Source organism: Vespula pensylvanica, chromosome 17 (assembly GCF_014466175.1).
Source record: "Vespula pensylvanica isolate Volc-1 chromosome 17, ASM1446617v1, whole genome shotgun sequence".
Lineage (NCBI taxonomy): Eukaryota > Metazoa > Arthropoda > Insecta > Hymenoptera > Vespidae > Vespula > Vespula pensylvanica.
The window spans coordinates 1594433-1610410 of NC_057701.1; the positions used below are offsets into that span (position 1 = coordinate 1594433).

The 15978-nt window shown below is 31.5% G+C and overlaps 3 protein-coding genes across 14 annotated transcripts in view; 1 reads left to right on the plus strand and 2 right to left on the minus strand.

The window, feature by feature from the left end:
• Positions 1-1146: 1146 nt before the first annotated feature.
• On the minus strand, positions 1147-8208 carry LOC122635097 (myosin-13-like). 2 transcript variants are annotated; one of them, XM_043824904.1, is made up of 12 exons: positions 7794-8208; positions 6800-7664; positions 6541-6629; positions 6265-6465; positions 6114-6149; positions 5675-5914; positions 5437-5606; positions 4868-5329; positions 4453-4775; positions 4260-4363; positions 2871-4187; positions 1147-2776 (listed from the first exon to the last, which is right to left on the minus strand). In XM_043824904.1, the coding sequence occupies exons 1-12, from the start codon at positions 7908-7910 to the stop codon at positions 2576-2578; spliced, it is 4125 nt and encodes a 1374-aa protein (XP_043680839.1). In that variant the 5' UTR covers positions 7911-8208; the 3' UTR covers positions 1147-2575. The 2 variants fall into 2 exon arrangements, with proteins under 2 accessions (XP_043680839.1, XP_043680840.1); XM_043824905.1 differs by lacking the exon at positions 6114-6149.
• A 401-nt stretch (positions 8209-8609) lies between these two features.
• On the plus strand, positions 8610-10601 carry LOC122635196 (signal recognition particle 9 kDa protein). The gene is made up of 4 exons (XM_043825133.1): positions 8610-8841; positions 9289-9357; positions 9441-10228; positions 10302-10601. The coding sequence occupies exons 1-3, from the start codon at positions 8770-8772 to the stop codon at positions 9534-9536; spliced, it is 237 nt and encodes a 78-aa protein (XP_043681068.1). The 5' UTR covers positions 8610-8769; the 3' UTR covers positions 9537-10228; positions 10302-10601.
• Positions 9079-15978, minus strand: part of LOC122635193 (band 4.1-like protein 4) — a 74235-nt gene continuing 67335 nt past the window's right edge. For 8 of the 11 annotated variants that reach the window (XM_043825126.1, XM_043825127.1, XM_043825123.1 and 5 more), the window contains 11 exons: positions 14750-14870; positions 14543-14630; positions 14043-14159; positions 13312-13830; positions 12946-13160; positions 12499-12574; positions 12330-12415; positions 11941-12111; positions 10654-10924; positions 9970-10076; positions 9079-9790 (listed from right to left, as the gene is read on the minus strand). In XM_043825126.1, the coding sequence (XP_043681061.1) occupies positions 9754-9790; positions 9970-10076; positions 10654-10924; positions 11941-12111; positions 12330-12415; positions 12499-12574; positions 12946-13160; positions 13312-13830; positions 14043-14159; positions 14543-14630; positions 14750-14870 (1808 nt within the window). In that variant the 3' untranslated portion in view covers positions 9079-9753. The remainder of the gene's footprint in view (positions 9791-9969; positions 10077-10653; positions 10925-11940; positions 12112-12329; positions 12416-12498; positions 12575-12945; positions 13161-13311; positions 13831-14042; positions 14160-14542; positions 14631-14749; positions 14871-15978) is intronic. The other 3 variants (XM_043825128.1, XR_006328585.1, XM_043825129.1) reach the window with 3 other exon arrangements.

A 15978-nucleotide genomic window follows, 5' to 3' on the forward strand; every position in this document is an offset into this window, starting at 1 on the left:
TGGTTTCTTTCTTATTCGCGAATAGTTCACGTATAAAAATCAAACTTTTATAACACTTCGTTTGTTAATTTCACAGATTCGACGTTTTTAAAGTTATACAAAAAAAACGTAGATAGTAAGTAATGTAATAATAAATTAATAATAAAACAATATTACAATCGTTTAAACATTATACGGGATTAAACGAACACGCGTTAAATATAAAACAATTTCATTTAATTTTCTACTTCCAACAAATAAATTTTCTATTTGGAATCGTTGATTTCATCTGATATTAACAATGATGAATTTTTTGCTTCGATAATTAACTTAGTTTTTTTTTTTTTTTTGTTTTTACAGGATTATGATTTTTCTCTTTCAGAATAGATCATGAAATTATCGTCGATGGGTTGAATGGTCGCTGAGGTTTCGGTATATCGGCGTGGGTTCGATATGTTTATTGTTTAGGTTTGTGGGATTAAATTTTTGCATGAAAGTTTATGGAATCTATTTGTATATAATTCTCATTATCATTCTTTCGTTCGTACGAGTAAGATAAGGAGAACATCATCTTGTAGAAAATTAAATCCAACAATGAATAGTGTTTTAATATTTGAAATATCGAAAGCACGATTAGTCGTATCCAACCAGTGATATCTGAAGCTGACGATATCGAATGATTCAGTTTTCAATAAACCGGGTCTCATCCACCTCTTATTAGTTAAGAAATCTAAAAATCCCGAAGCAAAAAAGCATCTCGGAATCTGGATTTTAAATCAGTTATCACGTAGGTCAACCCGTGGGTCTCCAGATGCAGCAACCTCCACGCGGTGAGACCTGGGTCGGTATTACTTGCAACATATCAGATATATCTGTATCTTGGAAGTACTACCGGGCGAATGGCTGCATATTTTAGTACATTACGGGAAAAAGATATTCTCGGTATTCGTAATTATAAATATATAAATTTAACAAAATCCCCGTCAATTTGAATTAAATATCAATGAAAAATTGTTGAAAAACTTTGACTTCTTATATCGATGATAGTTATAATTCGAATATAAATTAATGTATAATTTTATTTAATTATTAATTTATAAAAAGAAACGATCTTTTATTCGATGATAGTTTATATTTGTAAAAGAGGTTCTTTAATAAACTTCATGCTGATATAAAATCTTTATTACAAAAAATAAATTAATTCACTCTACATATACAAAAATACATAACTAATTAATATTAATAATACTCTCTTTCTTTCTCTTTCGCGATGATCTTATAAATAGATTGTTATTAAGAATTGATGAAAAAAATATGATAGTATTTGATACTATTATACGAATGTATTATGACGATAGATCGCTCATTGAATGAAATCATTTCGAGAAAGCATTTTTTTTCTCTCTTTTTTCTTTTTTTTTTTTTTTTTTCAAATTGTACTACTTAGAAAATTTCAAGGGTGTACACACATTAATTAAGAGTGCGAAAAATTAATTTGAAAATTTTCTCATACGAGTTGTATCATTTATATCATACACAATTATAAATCATTCTTATATCATGGCATATAAAATATATAATTCAATTTGATTGCAATTAAACAAAGATTATAATTTATCTCTCTAATATTCAATGTATTATTAATAATACGAGAATCGCTTTTTCTTGCTTGCACATTAAATTTAAAAGACCGGTATGAGAAAACTATGTATCAGTAAGATAACTTTATATAACGTAGACGATACTTTGTACAAACTTGAAAAAAATGCGCTATAATTCTTTTTGAGCATTTATACATAAAATTCTAATGAGATTATTAATACTCGATAAGCCTGCCTTTGGACAGGGAAGTATTAATATTAGACTACAATTGCATTTTAATATATATATATATACTTTATAGTAATTTTAATTTTTTTTTTTTTTTTCTTAGTCTAGTAAGACTCTTTGTACCTACTTTTTAAAAAAGAAAGATCCAATAAAGATCCAGTCTTGGAATAAAATATTATGTCAGAACGTTTTGCGAAAACACGTTACTTATTTTCCTATTTTATATTGGATCTATATCTTTTTCTCTTTCTTTCTTTCTCTCTTTCTCTCTCTCTCTCTCTCTCTCTCTCTCTCTCTCTCTCTTTCTCTCGCTCGCTCTCTTTCTCTCTTTCTACTTATGTATATATATATAATTAGATTATTATAAAATCATGGCATAAAAAACAATAATAAAAGTAAGGCTTTTTCCTCATTATAGATATGTTTTTCTTGCTTTAATTAATATATAAATTTTAGTAATATATAATTAGTACTCTGATGAGCATCCGGAAAGTTGTACTTTAAAGTTTTCTTTTAAAATTACATATTAAAGTTTACTATCGTATTAATCGCGTAAACGTCAAAGGAACACTACTAACTCTAACTGTACTTATAAATTTTCAACTTATAATTCGCTAAAATAAAAATTCTCTAATAGTGTTATACAATAAAGTGCTATAATTTACAAACGTCTAGCCTCTTCTAACTACCTTTTTGTCTAACTTATATAAAAGCTATATTGCATATCAGTATTATTTAATACATATTTCAACAATTATTTTTGTACTTAGATTTTTGTGTTTTCCATTTGTTCTATTCTCTTCCTATGTTGACACTCGAGTTCCTTAAACTTTGTTATTATTTCTTTTTTATAATCACTAATAACTTCGTCATGTCTTTTTTGTACTTGTGTCATGGCTTTTTTATATCCTTCTTCTATACGTTTGCATTCGCTTAGAAAGAAGTTTTCTTTTTTCTCTGCGTGCTCCTGCAAAATATTTATAATACGTATAAAAGTAATCAAACACTTTTTTTTTTTTTTATTTTTATTTTTATTTTCATATCGTTCGTTCATATCTTACCTTATAATTATGGGCTGATTTTCTCGCTGCTTGATATTTGAGCTTCAGCATATCTACATTATCTTTTATTTCCTTTTCTTTTTCCTTCAACGCATTATTTTCTATTCTTAAACTTTCTTCTATTTCTCTTAATTTTTGTATATCATCCTTCATACTTACTTCTTTCGCTTTAATATCTTTGATCTCTGCGGCCCAAGTGGTCATTACCTGAGCCATCAGATTCTTTTCTTCTTCAATGTCACTTTCATTTCGTTTTAATCTTTCTTCTAACCGTTCGATTTGCAACTGCCTCGCTAACAATTCTTCATGATACGTCTTTAATTTGTTTTCGATAAATTTGCTAACAAATTGTTCCTTCGCTTTGAAGGAAGAAAAAATAGTTTCCTTTTCTGATATTATGCTGTGCTTCAACGTTTTCATTTCCTGTTCCTTTTGTAATAATGTTACTTTATACCTTTCTTCGAATTCTTTTCTCTTCTCTCGATATTGCTCTTCCATAGCTCGAAGTTCTTGAATAACTTTTTGTTCCATTTCTTCTCGGACCTCCTTTATCACCACTTCTCTTATCTTTTGTAAATCTGTCTCCTCTTCCAAAGTACGAGGTGATAGATTCAATTCTGCAGAAAGTTGTCTCTGATTCTTCAAACATTCCTCAAAGCGTTTCGCTTGATTATTTAATTTTTCTAAAAGTTGATCACGTTCCTCCGTGATCTTTTCCAAATCGTTTATTTTCCTAAGCCTTTTTTCATTCTCTTGTAAATCCTCTTCAAGCCTTTTTATCCTTTTCTGTAAATTATCGCACTCCTTTTCCTTTCCCTTTAAGCCGTCCAATTGATTACTCAATTTTTTAACCAACTCCTTGTACTGATACAATTCCTTTTCCAATTCACGCTTCGTATTAACGAAGGATACGTCGTTCTTCGTTTTATTTTCGAAACTTTGAACGATCCTTTTCTCCTCGGACAATTCCAATTCCAATTGAGTTATTTTATCCCTAAAGATATTCTTTTCGCTCAACAAAGTTTCACAACGACTTTTAAGACCCTCGTTTTCTATTTGTACGCGAGTTATTTTCAATTTCACCTCGTCCGAATCGTCTCTTTTTAATTTTTTATTCAATACCGATAATTGAGAATCCAATGAAGATATGCGGGTAAAAAGTTCGTTCCTTTCCATGATAGCATTATCATATTTCTTTTTCCACGATTCCTGAGAGATTTCAACTTGTGCGATCTTTAATCTTGTATCGTCCAATTCCGTTTGATATTCTACTGCCGCTTGACATTTCTCTTCTAATCGAAGATTATCCTCTTCGAGCTATTAGACAATGTATTAGAATTACACAAGGATTTAATATACATACCATTATTATATAAGCAATAGACTTACTTGATTGATTCTTTGTAAATGTTCAGAACAATGATCAGGCAATAACACACTTATTTGTTGATTGGGATGTGCATTTCTCAATTCCTTCAACGCTTCTTCTTTTGCTATTATTATGATACATCATCATTGTATCAACGATATATACGCTATATAGATATTATTTTTATGTACGGGTTCAAACGAGATTACTTACCTCTTTCAATTTCTTGATGAATTTTTTTAGTGTACTCCTCCTTCTTTCTTTTCTCCGTAGCCAAATCCTTTTGTAATTCCATTATTTTATTTTTATAAGTTTCGCACTCTTTAATCAACTTGTCAATAAATTTTTTTTGCGTTTCCAATTCGTATTCTAATTTCTCAATATCCTTTTGATGTTCATCTAAGCTAGCATATTTTTCTTTCAACGTTCTAATTTCTTCCTTATGTTCATTAATCAATTGCTCCTTTGTACCACATACGTCTATATACAATTCCTTAACGTGATCTAATTCTTTTTGCGTTTGTTCTAACTGTACACTGCAAATTAGATTGTATGCGTTAAAAAGAGTTTCATGAGAGACCATTCTCGATGACATAATTTCGAGAGTAAGGTTTGACTTTTTACTTACGTTAATTGTACTATATCCATTTTAGCTTCCTCTCTAACCCTTTCAACAGCTTTAGCATGTATTTCCAAATATTCTTTATTGTACTCTTCGATGACTTCTTTCTCTTGCATATTCGTACTTTCTTGATGTAATTTTTTTAAAGTCTCCTGCGTAATTGCTTCTGCCTCCTCTAGTTTTTGTTCTAGATTTAATTTCTCTTCCTTTAATATTTCGTACTGTTTTTTTACATCGTTCAAATGACCAGATAATTTCTGTATTTGAGCGTTAGCTTTTAATGCTTGGTCCGTAAGAAGTAACTTAAGTTCCTGCTCCAATTCACTAACACGTTTAGCATATCTAGCTGTCTCTTGTCTACACGAATCAGCTACTACGTTTGCTTTAGCAAGTTCCTTTTCTTTTTGAGATAAAGTATTTTCCAAACGAGTTATTTCTTTTCTCTTCACAGTTTGTCCCGCTAAACATCTGAACGTGTAAACGGAATAGAAAAACATATTTATTGCAGACATTATAAATCAAAATGATATATATATATATATACACGTGACATTCTTCAATCCGACGTTTCGTACCTTTGTAATTCACCCCTTAATTTATTCGTGATATCATCCGAGGGTTTTAACCTTGATCTATTATGAAAATCCCCTAATTTCATTTGTCTTATAGAATCAGATTCCTCCTCTAACGTTGTTGCCAATGAATCGTACTGTGCCGTCTCGTTCTTAGCTACTTCTAATTTATTCTGTAGACGTTAATGTGTTTAATATTATTATAGAATCGCATCGCGATCATGATTTCCATTATAATTACCTGTAAATCTTGAATATTCTTCAACATATCTTCCTTTTCTTGAGACAATATCTTTATTTGAGCTTGAAGTTGTAAAATTTGTTGGTCGTTATTCGTTGCCATTAAATTGCGACATTGAGCTTGACTTTTTTCTAAGGCTTGAGCAAGGCGATTCGTGGTATCACCCTTCTCCAATATCAAAGCTTCGTGCGCTCTTCTAATATCTGCCAACTTATGTTCCAAAGCTGTATACGATGCTTCCTGTTTTAAATAAACATAATAGGCTTTGTCGGAATGACTCGAAACAAAGTTCGTTTTTACATCAAGCGCTCAAGAAATAATATGCAGTGGATTTTCTCGTAAGAAAATTGAACGGAGAAAAGAAAAAGGAATGAAAAATTGCAAAGGTTTTACAACATATATATATATATGTATATACTGTAAATGAAAATAAACTTGCCCAAAGATCATAATTGCCGATATCCTCACTCAGCGGCTGTGCCAAATATTATATCAAAATATATAATATTCACATACTTTTAATTTAGTTAGTTTAAAATGACTGAAATAAATTATGAACATGTGATTTTTTTTTTTTTTTATATACATACCTTTGTATTCAACTTATCCGTAAGTACATCTATCTGAGTTTGCATGTTTCTGATTTCCACCGCATGTTTCTCTTGAGCTTGTTTTAAAAACTTCTCATGAGTTTTATCACTGCTTTGCAACGCATGCACTCGCTCTAGGACAGTTACTTTTTGTTGGAGATCCACTACAGAATCCTTTGCAATGGCTAATTCCTCAGCCATCTAAAATCGAAAAGTTTAATATTCTTTATATGTTTACAATTAGAAAAATTATGGTTGAATAATATTTCTCCTTACATTTTGATTTGTTGTCTCTAAAACGGCGTTCTTTTCCTTCAGTGATGCCATTTGTCCTTGAAGATCCATAATTTCTGCCTTGGCATCGACTGTAAAATAACAAAATTTCTGTAATTTGCTTGTAATGACAGTGTGTTCCTTTATGCATACAAATACATACACATGACGCATACACCAAATGCAGAAAACAATGTTAAAAATAAATAATAAAACATAATCAATGGAAATATCCATGGTTAATCCAAATAATAATTCTTACTGAGAGCATGTTGTGCTTGATTCCTGGATATGTTGGATCTTTCGACTTCTGCCTGCAACAAGACTACCTTTCGACTAAACTGGTCCATTTCAGTTTCTTTCTGCTGTTGTAGCTGTTGCAACTCCTCTGTCAGTCGCTTTATTTCTTTCATCCTTACACTGTACAAAACTTCGAGTTGTTCTTTACTACTATACTCGGTAGTTTTATATATCATGTTGTCATCTAACATTTTTCCATTTGGATTAATTTTAAAGCAGTGATTTATCTCTTCCGAAGTAACATTATCACCACCGCCGAATTCATGAATCTGTTTACACTGTACATTGTTCCCATAATTTTCGATATAACCATTATTCGAATAATGTTTTCCATGGTTATTATAATGATTGGATGGCGTTTCATAATTATAAAGATAATTTTCATTAAACGTATAACCATCCTCAGCGTGACTTTCCATATCTCTAGGACAAGAACTAGAATTTGGAAGTCTTGCCAATTCGTAGGAAGTTTCCATATCCGCTTCTATAGGTTTCTTATTCTTATGCGGCGTTGGTGTTTGCCCATACAAACTCACATCTCTTTGAACATCAAAAGTACTTAATCCAATGTCAGATTCCGTCCTATAATTCTTCATTGTATCATGATTATAATTCACCGAATTATCTACATGGTCGTAAGTTCCAAAATCGTTACATAATTGCGCTGTTGTTTGAGTTTTGAAAGGTAATCTCTGTTTAGTCATATTGGTATGTTCATTTTCTTTGGCACTGCGCTGATAATGGCTGCTATTAGCAGAACTGATATCGTCGTCGTCATCTTCATCATTTTCTAAATCATCAAATGCATTTGTCAACAAATCATTAATCTGAAAATGAAACAATGTAAATTTAAAATTGAACTTTCGATAAGATCGCATTGCATGTACATTTACAATCATAACGTAGAACAAATTAACTATTACAATCAATAGCTCATATCATTTATAAGTTTCTACCTCTTCATTACGTCGCTTAAGATCCTCCTGTTCTTCATCTTCTTCTAATCTTTGTTTACTTGTATTTAATTGTAAACTTTCAGAACCTTGAAATAGGCTTATACCTGGTCCCTCCATTCCTACCTTCTAATTCTCACAGATTTATTACACAACCCAGACATTTATATACAACATATTTTTGTTTATAGGACCATAACCTAAACGCAACAAGTGGGTCAAAGAGAAATTGTCTTAACTAACGCGCACAGATTGTAATCAAAAAAAAAATTTAGGTATATTCATTTTGAAAGAGTTTTCAAAAAACCTCGTACGTCAACGCCACGATAGATGGTAAATTTATCAACTATTGTTATGCACTAAGATTTGCTTGTAAACAATCTTTCAAAAGTCAAACACCATTATGTAGGAAGCGTGCATACAGAAGTAAATTCTTGAAAATCTTATGGCTTTTCATTGGTTAATACTTTTATGGTGCATTTATAAATGCATTGAAAAGACGCCATTATCGTAAATACCGCCAGTATTAAAATAGTTTGGGTGGGGATGAGCCAATAATATAGTTTCAATCATATCTCTCTTCCGCATCTTTTCCCGCCATTTTCTAATTGTTCACCATTTCTGACAAGAAACGTCGACAAAATTTTTAATTAATTATGTAAAAGAAAAAACTAATTACCGATAAAAAATAATTCTATTATTTTCAATTTCATTTCTCTTATTACTATTCGAAAAATAATTCATTAAGAAATTTATTGATCTCGGAGACGCTAGGCGGCGCTGCTTGTCATCTACATTAACCTCCTCTTTAGAATATGTTCGTAAGATTCAGTCTTCATCTTCGCTCAAGCGTGTTTTGTTTCAGCGTGAGTCGTTTTTACGATAATTCGTTAAAAATATACTAATTAAAAAGTAATCTGATTAGAAAGTAATCGCGTACGATTAATGACAAAAGTATAATCAAATATCTGTGATAGCAATGACGTACTTGAATTCTTGGGAGGAATTTGAAAAGGGTGCGGAGAGGTTATATCTTCAGAATCCTATGAAAGTATGTATATTATATCCGTAAAACAGAAATAGAAATTTTTCTCTATAAATTACTATGATTTTTATATAAATTTTCGTAATTTTTTCCTTTTTTTTTTTTTTTTTTTTTTTATTATTAAAAGCAAAAATAATTCAAAATCTTAATGGCGTTATTTTAGCATAATTGTGAATATTTAACTACTGTGCCACTTATTATGCTTCAAGGTATTTAGCTTTCGTTAAATTCGTCTTAACAATGTTGTGTTGTAAGATTTAATAGCAAGAAGTATACATTCAGACATAAGAGATACATTTTAAATGTTAACAATAATCATTGCACTTTTTGCGTTTAATAAGTATACATATTCATGCATGGGCTTTGATCGATCGATATATAATGGTTTAGTTAATCGTATTTCCAGAATATTCAAATATCAGATTATAGCATATATTATTTCCTCTATCTTAGGCCAGATATTCAATGAAATATTGCCATAACAAAGGTGTCTTATGGCTTAAACTTACAGATAATTGTACAGTAAGTAATCATCGCTATTAATAAATTTATTTAAATGGTTTACATTTTAAAATATTCGTAAACTATCGAGCTCTTGATTTCAGTGTCTACAATATAAGACAGAAATAGCTCAAGATTTGAAGAAAATGGAAAAATTTATAGGAAATCTTATGAGGCATATGGCATCGAAAGACAGTTGAAGAAAAGGAAGGTTATTATAAGAATAAGATTATCATTTTAAATAATATAAATAAGATGTAAACACAGTGCATTCAGTTTAGTGAACTTTATGTGTCATATCATAAGATTCGGTGACTGCTACGATTATAGATATTTACTTTCATGAGGTATAAAAATTTTCTTAAATATACAATATGTGCATAAACTTCGGCTTGAATTTTATTTAAAGCTTCATGCTCATTTCTGGTGGCTCCTTTGCCTCCTTGTCAAGGTTCTGCAAAAGAAAAAAGAAAAAAAAAAAAAAAAGAGAGAAAGAGATATTATGCAATAAGTATATTTTTTATTTTCTTCGATAAATAGCTAACTAATTTAATTACATTCACAGTACACAATGCAATAGATATTAATAAAGCTAAAATTCAGATAGAGAGTAAGCATGAAGCAAGCACTTACGATATAATGGGCTGAAGAACAGCATCCAGAGTAGTGTCAACAGGAGGGTAGATATCTTGATTCGAAGACAGTTCGTAGTGCACCTCTCCCCCTAATTGCAATTGCGTCTATACCAAAGAAAACTATTTTACTAATCTACTACAAAGAATAAGACGAAATATGTGAACGTCTCTACGTAATTAGTGTTAATATTATGGGATGATTATAAGAAAAATGAATAGCCAAGCTAGAGAATGTGTCCTTTTTGCCGCCGAAAACCGTGAGTAATACTAAAATATCCCTGATGTGTCAAAGAGTGTGCATATTAATTAATCTATTGTAATTAAATTTAGTATACTATCGGATATGTGTCACCTTTCAAAAGCAGAAGCCTGAACTACAGTGAAGCGCAAAGGAGTGCTGCCCATTTATTTATGCATTAGAAATTATGCAAGAAAGCAGAACAACTTGAACTTTTTATCTTGTCCCTAACAATTTATATTTTTGATTTGATTTAAAAGAAATATTCAAACTTTCACACGCTATTTGCAAAACACAATGGGTCACACGCTGGAGATATCAATAGGCATAAGAAACAAAATTTGTTTTATATATATACACACATTATATATATATATGTATGTATGTATATATATATATATAAAAAAAAAAGAAAATAAAAAGCAAGCGTAAGAGGATACGTACTACACGAGTAGGCTTAGTGCTGTCGGCAGAGCTTGAGCAGCAGCTGGAAAACTCCTGTGGTGTACTTTCCCCGAGCCCACTGTCCACGTTACTGCCTATTAATATTCTGTTGTTACGGGTATAATAAAAGTCCCTCCTTGTATTATACTCGTTCCTAGCGTCCGGATACTTTGTCTCAATTTGACTGGATCTTGTTGTAGGGAAATTATAACTTCCATCGCGAATATGTTGAATCACTCTTCTGTCTCTTTTCCCGAGCGATCCGATTGTTCTGAAAGTTAATCCTTGACAAATTTTGGCTTACCAATTCTCTTAGGACGCAGTACTCTTTTTAAAAACTGTTTCGTAACAATTCATATGTTCTTTTAATAAATACTAATAATGAATCAATGAGTAACCTTTTTCTACAACGGTCTATAATAACGCATTCCTTAATATATTGTCCTATAAAAAATATACAACATATACGCAAATATTTTTATGCCTTATCGGTTTTATAAAAATTCTTATATACCCCAATGCCAATACAAAGATTTAAAAAACAGAACTGTATGTAAACAATCATAAACCCCAAATTATATTTAGCCTACCTTCATTTAAATATATATATATATACATATATATATATGTGTATATAATATGTACATATTTTATATATATATATATATATATACGTATATATACATACACACAGAACAATCAAGAACAAACAGTAATGATACACACCACATATAACAGGCAACAATAAAACAAAACCAAAAAAGAAAAAAAAAAAAGAACTCTAATTAATTAAAAGAAAAAAATAATAAACACACACACGAGTTACGTGGAATATATACCGCACAATTTTTGGAATAAGAGACAAAAAACTTGGCGCTGCACAAATCCCATTATTCAATAGATGCGGTAGAAAGCGTCACAAAAGAGTGCGCGCGCCAGCTAGGAAATAAAAATACACACAGGTGCGACAAGCTGTTAATTTCACAGATTTATTAAAGGATTTGTCATGCTTCGAATAAATAATAAGGGGCATGCTTAAATTAGAATAATAATGTACACATGCTCTAAATAAATAAAAAAATTAAAATTATTGGAATAAAAAAAAATGAAATAAAATAAAAGAAAAAAAAAAAAGAAAAATAAAATGAAATTAAAAAAAAAAAAATATAAGAAAACCATGCATTGGGTGGTGATCTAGGTATCTAAACAATGACTACGGATCCCGTTTCATCCTCCGTTTGAGGAGGATGGCCGTGGAGGTTGCAGGCCGTCTTGAGATCATCGTACCTAGGTAGGGACGACGTTTCTGCATCGTCCAAACGAGAATTGCTAGATTGTAGAGGACATTGCTGTACAGATTGCGATTGTACCACCGTATAAGGAATCTCTCGACGTTGCTGTTCGCTCATTCCAGTGGTATCGACTAGGCCAAACTCCAAGTGTCTGAAAAATGTGTATCTTTATTACAATTAAAAAAAACAAAAAAAAAGAAAAGAAAAAAGAGGAAAAATTAAAAAAAAAAAATAAAAATAAAAAATCATTGATATACAATTGATAGATAAAAAAAAAAAAAAGAGCGTGCTTCTCGAGTAATAATCACGTATATAATAAAGATTTACATGGATTGAACACGCTTTTAATATCGCATCTTCTATGATATAATAATAGTAACATACTTTCTAAGCTCATCCGGAAGGGGTTGTTTCTGAGAAGGACTCCGATGTCTACTTCTATGCCTTCTTCTAGGCTCCGTATGACTTACCTATATATAAAAAAAAATAAGAAATAATCGTTTGTTCGTTCGTCTGTTTATCAATTAATAAACTGAAAATCGTGTGTACTCACGATGGCTCTTTGTACGCCTTCACCCTTACGCCTTTGTGCTTCTCTCCATTGAGGTTCGGAATCTACCAACTCGTGTCTAACGAACAAGCAGAGATTATCTAATTATTTTTTAATCGCTAATAATTTTTGCATTAAATAGATACATTTTTTCTCTTTGTAAATCCGTAAGAAACTTATACATATTTATATTATTAGTCTTTCGTCGATCTATGAAACCCTAAGGGTTCGTTCCCATGTGCTTCTTTCGTCATTAAAATAATTATCACTTTGCACTAATGCTACCGTGAGAATATAACGAGGGATATCATATATCAACGATACCCTTTTTTTTTTCAGGGCGAACGAACTCTCGTCTCGCTTCGACAAGAAAATATCTTTGAACATTTCCACTTTAATTATCACGTGTACGTAAACGTTGTAAAAATGTTGTCGAAGAAACGTAAATACCTAGAAGAACGAGAACTCCTATGCTTTCTACGATGTTTCCGATGTCCTGATCGCGTATCCGATCCTCTAGAAAGTTCTGATTCGCAATCGGAATGTCTACTATGTCTCCGATGACTATGACTATGACTTCTTCTACGATGACCACCACGACTGTGACTGTCCCCAGAACTTTGGCTCTCAACGGAGCTACTCCTACGTTGGAGTCTGCTCAAGAGCTAAAAAGAAGTTAAGATATTTAGACGAACATCGAATACAAAACAACAATTGAGAATATGAGAGACAGTTTGATTATCGTTTGTTTCTTTCTTTCTTTCTTTCTTTCTTTCTTTCTTTCTTTCTTTTTTCTTTGTTTCTTTCTTAACTTACCGCCGGTGCCGTTCCTGCTGAACGAACCGACCGAGGACTAGACGACGTGTAAAGCCCACGAGGTTGACTCTGAGTCCAAGGTGCACTTCTAATACTTCTTGGACTGGAGCTACTACTAAGTTGTCTGGTATTTTGAGGATTGCACAAAACGTTAGAACTAGCTGGATTGTTACATTGATTTGGACCAATCGTCGCTGGGCCTTCGACAAACGGACCAACCATTTCTTGTCCTTCGACTACTCGTCTTTGAGCTCTTCGACTAGGTGTCCTTTGAAAGGCAGGTGGTGGATTTCTTCTGATCGAAGTAGCATGCTTTTCAGTACCACTTGGTGGACTGTACGAACGAAAACGTGAATATGGACTAAGTGGTGGTGGACCGGTTGCCATTAGTCGGAAAAATGCTTGATGTTCTAAACAACATTTCCATAGATGTCGACAAGCTCCTTTAGACGGTGTCTTAAAACCATGCGTCCTCTCTTCGGAATTCTTTTCGCTGACCCTCAACATAAAATATCTACCCTGAAATATATACACACGTACATACACACACGCGCGCACGTATATATATATATATATATATAAAGAAGAAATAAACTAGTTTTGCTCTATTTTTCTTACTTCATTAAACGTAAGAAAGTAAACATCGTATTCTCTCTTCTATTCTACCAAGAACGATGTACTTATCGCGTATAACACCTTAAAGAGAGAATAAGAAACAACGATATACTTACTTTGTAGTAGATTTTATTGATTCTGGGCCAGTAGTAATTGCCCACTTTGGTCTTGTTGCGCAAGAGTATTATACCGCTTGGCGTCAGGCCCAGAAAATACTCAACGCTATCCTCACCCTAAAGGATGAAAATTATGGTCTTTCACTGGTATTATCAGGAGTTTAACATCGTGCTCCTCTCTCTTTCTCTTTCTCTTTCTCTCTCTCTCTCTCTCTCTCTCCCCACTACCCTTCTTCTTCTTCTCCTCATCTTAGTAGTAGTATACACTTACTGACAAGAGTTAAAGAAAGAGAAAATGATTTTCTAAAAGTACCTTGAAATATTTTCTCTTATTTTACATGACAAATTAAAGGTATATCGATTAAAAAAATTATTTGTATTAGACAAGATAAAAGAAAATATACCTTTGAATGTTCTTGATAGTAAATTCTACGTAAACACTTGTTTTAACTTTTGCCAATGAGTGTACAGATATGAAATGAAATGCAAAATACACAAACCAATACTGGATGCAAGTCGACTCCGTACATCTCCAGCCATTTTACTTTATCGAGATAATTCAGTTCTGCAGCTGCCGGCAATTGTCCTCTGAAAAATAAAAAAAAAAGTGTGAGAAAAATCATATTACGATTTAACGAAAAGATGAAGAACAAAGAATGAAAAATTAATTAATTAATCAATTAATTAATGATCGATTAAAAACTTACACGAGTGTCTTGTGAAGTTCCACTATTCGATTCTCCAACTCGGCCGTTTGATTCGCAAGGAATCGAAATTCTGTAACGTAGCCTAAGGAATGCCTTCTTGGATCGTAATCACCCAGCTCCGCTAGAAAAAAAAAAAGAAAAAAAAACAAGAAAAAGAAATTAATACAGAATTAAAAAAATACTTAACAATAATTCAATTAAAACATGTTCTTCATAATCCACCGACAAAGTATTAAATATATTCTTTTAATTCTGACTGATGTATCAACAATAGAAGTCTTAAAAAAATTCTTTAAAAACAAAACAAAAAAAAATGGAAGAATTTGGCACGAAGTTCATAATTAATTCTCTTAAAGTTAATGAAACTTTGTGTTGAATTTTTACTCTCATCGAGGTACGTCAATGTAATTCTGATTAATAGTTAAAAAGAAAAAAGAGGGAGGGAGAGAGAGAGAGAGAGAGAAGAAGAAGAAAAATAAAAAAGAAGAAAGAAGATAAATTATATTACAGTATAATAATTAGAAAAGAAAAAAAAAAAATTAGAAGAATCATAACAAAATAATTGGAAGGAAATACATGAAACATAAAAAATTGTACTTTTTCTTATTAAAAATAATGATGATGATGTTGATGATGATAACAATAATAATAATAACGATAATGATCCTGGATGAAATTAGATCAATAAATAAATAAATAAATAAATAAATATATAAATGAATGAATGAATAAAAAAAATATAGACAGTGGATGAAGCTTAAAGAGGATGTTAACGAGGGCTCGTTCGCACGTCAAGTTTAAGTACATCATCCGGAATTTGAAACGTCGAGAGTATCGTCCATCCTTCTTTCGTCTACGTAGTTTAACATCTTTTCATCTCCCTCTCTTTCTCTCTCTCCCTTTCTTTCTCTCTTTCTTTCTCGTTTCCAAGATTCCTCTTCTTGGTTATATCCAGCCTCCTGAGGAGATCATACCTCAACTCTGTTAATTGAATCACTGACTTTGATGAATATCGGCTCCGACTAGCGCAAGAGAGAGCTAACAGTTTATTTTCTCTTTGTGGTTGAACCCTTCTTCTTCCTCCTCCTCTTTTTCTTTTTCTTCTTCTTCTTCTTCTTCTTCTTCTTCTTCTTCTTCTTCTTCTTCTTCTTCTTCTTCATCATCATCATCATCATCATCATCTTCTTCCTCTACTTCATAGAATAAGAATAAGAATATAAAGAAGAAGG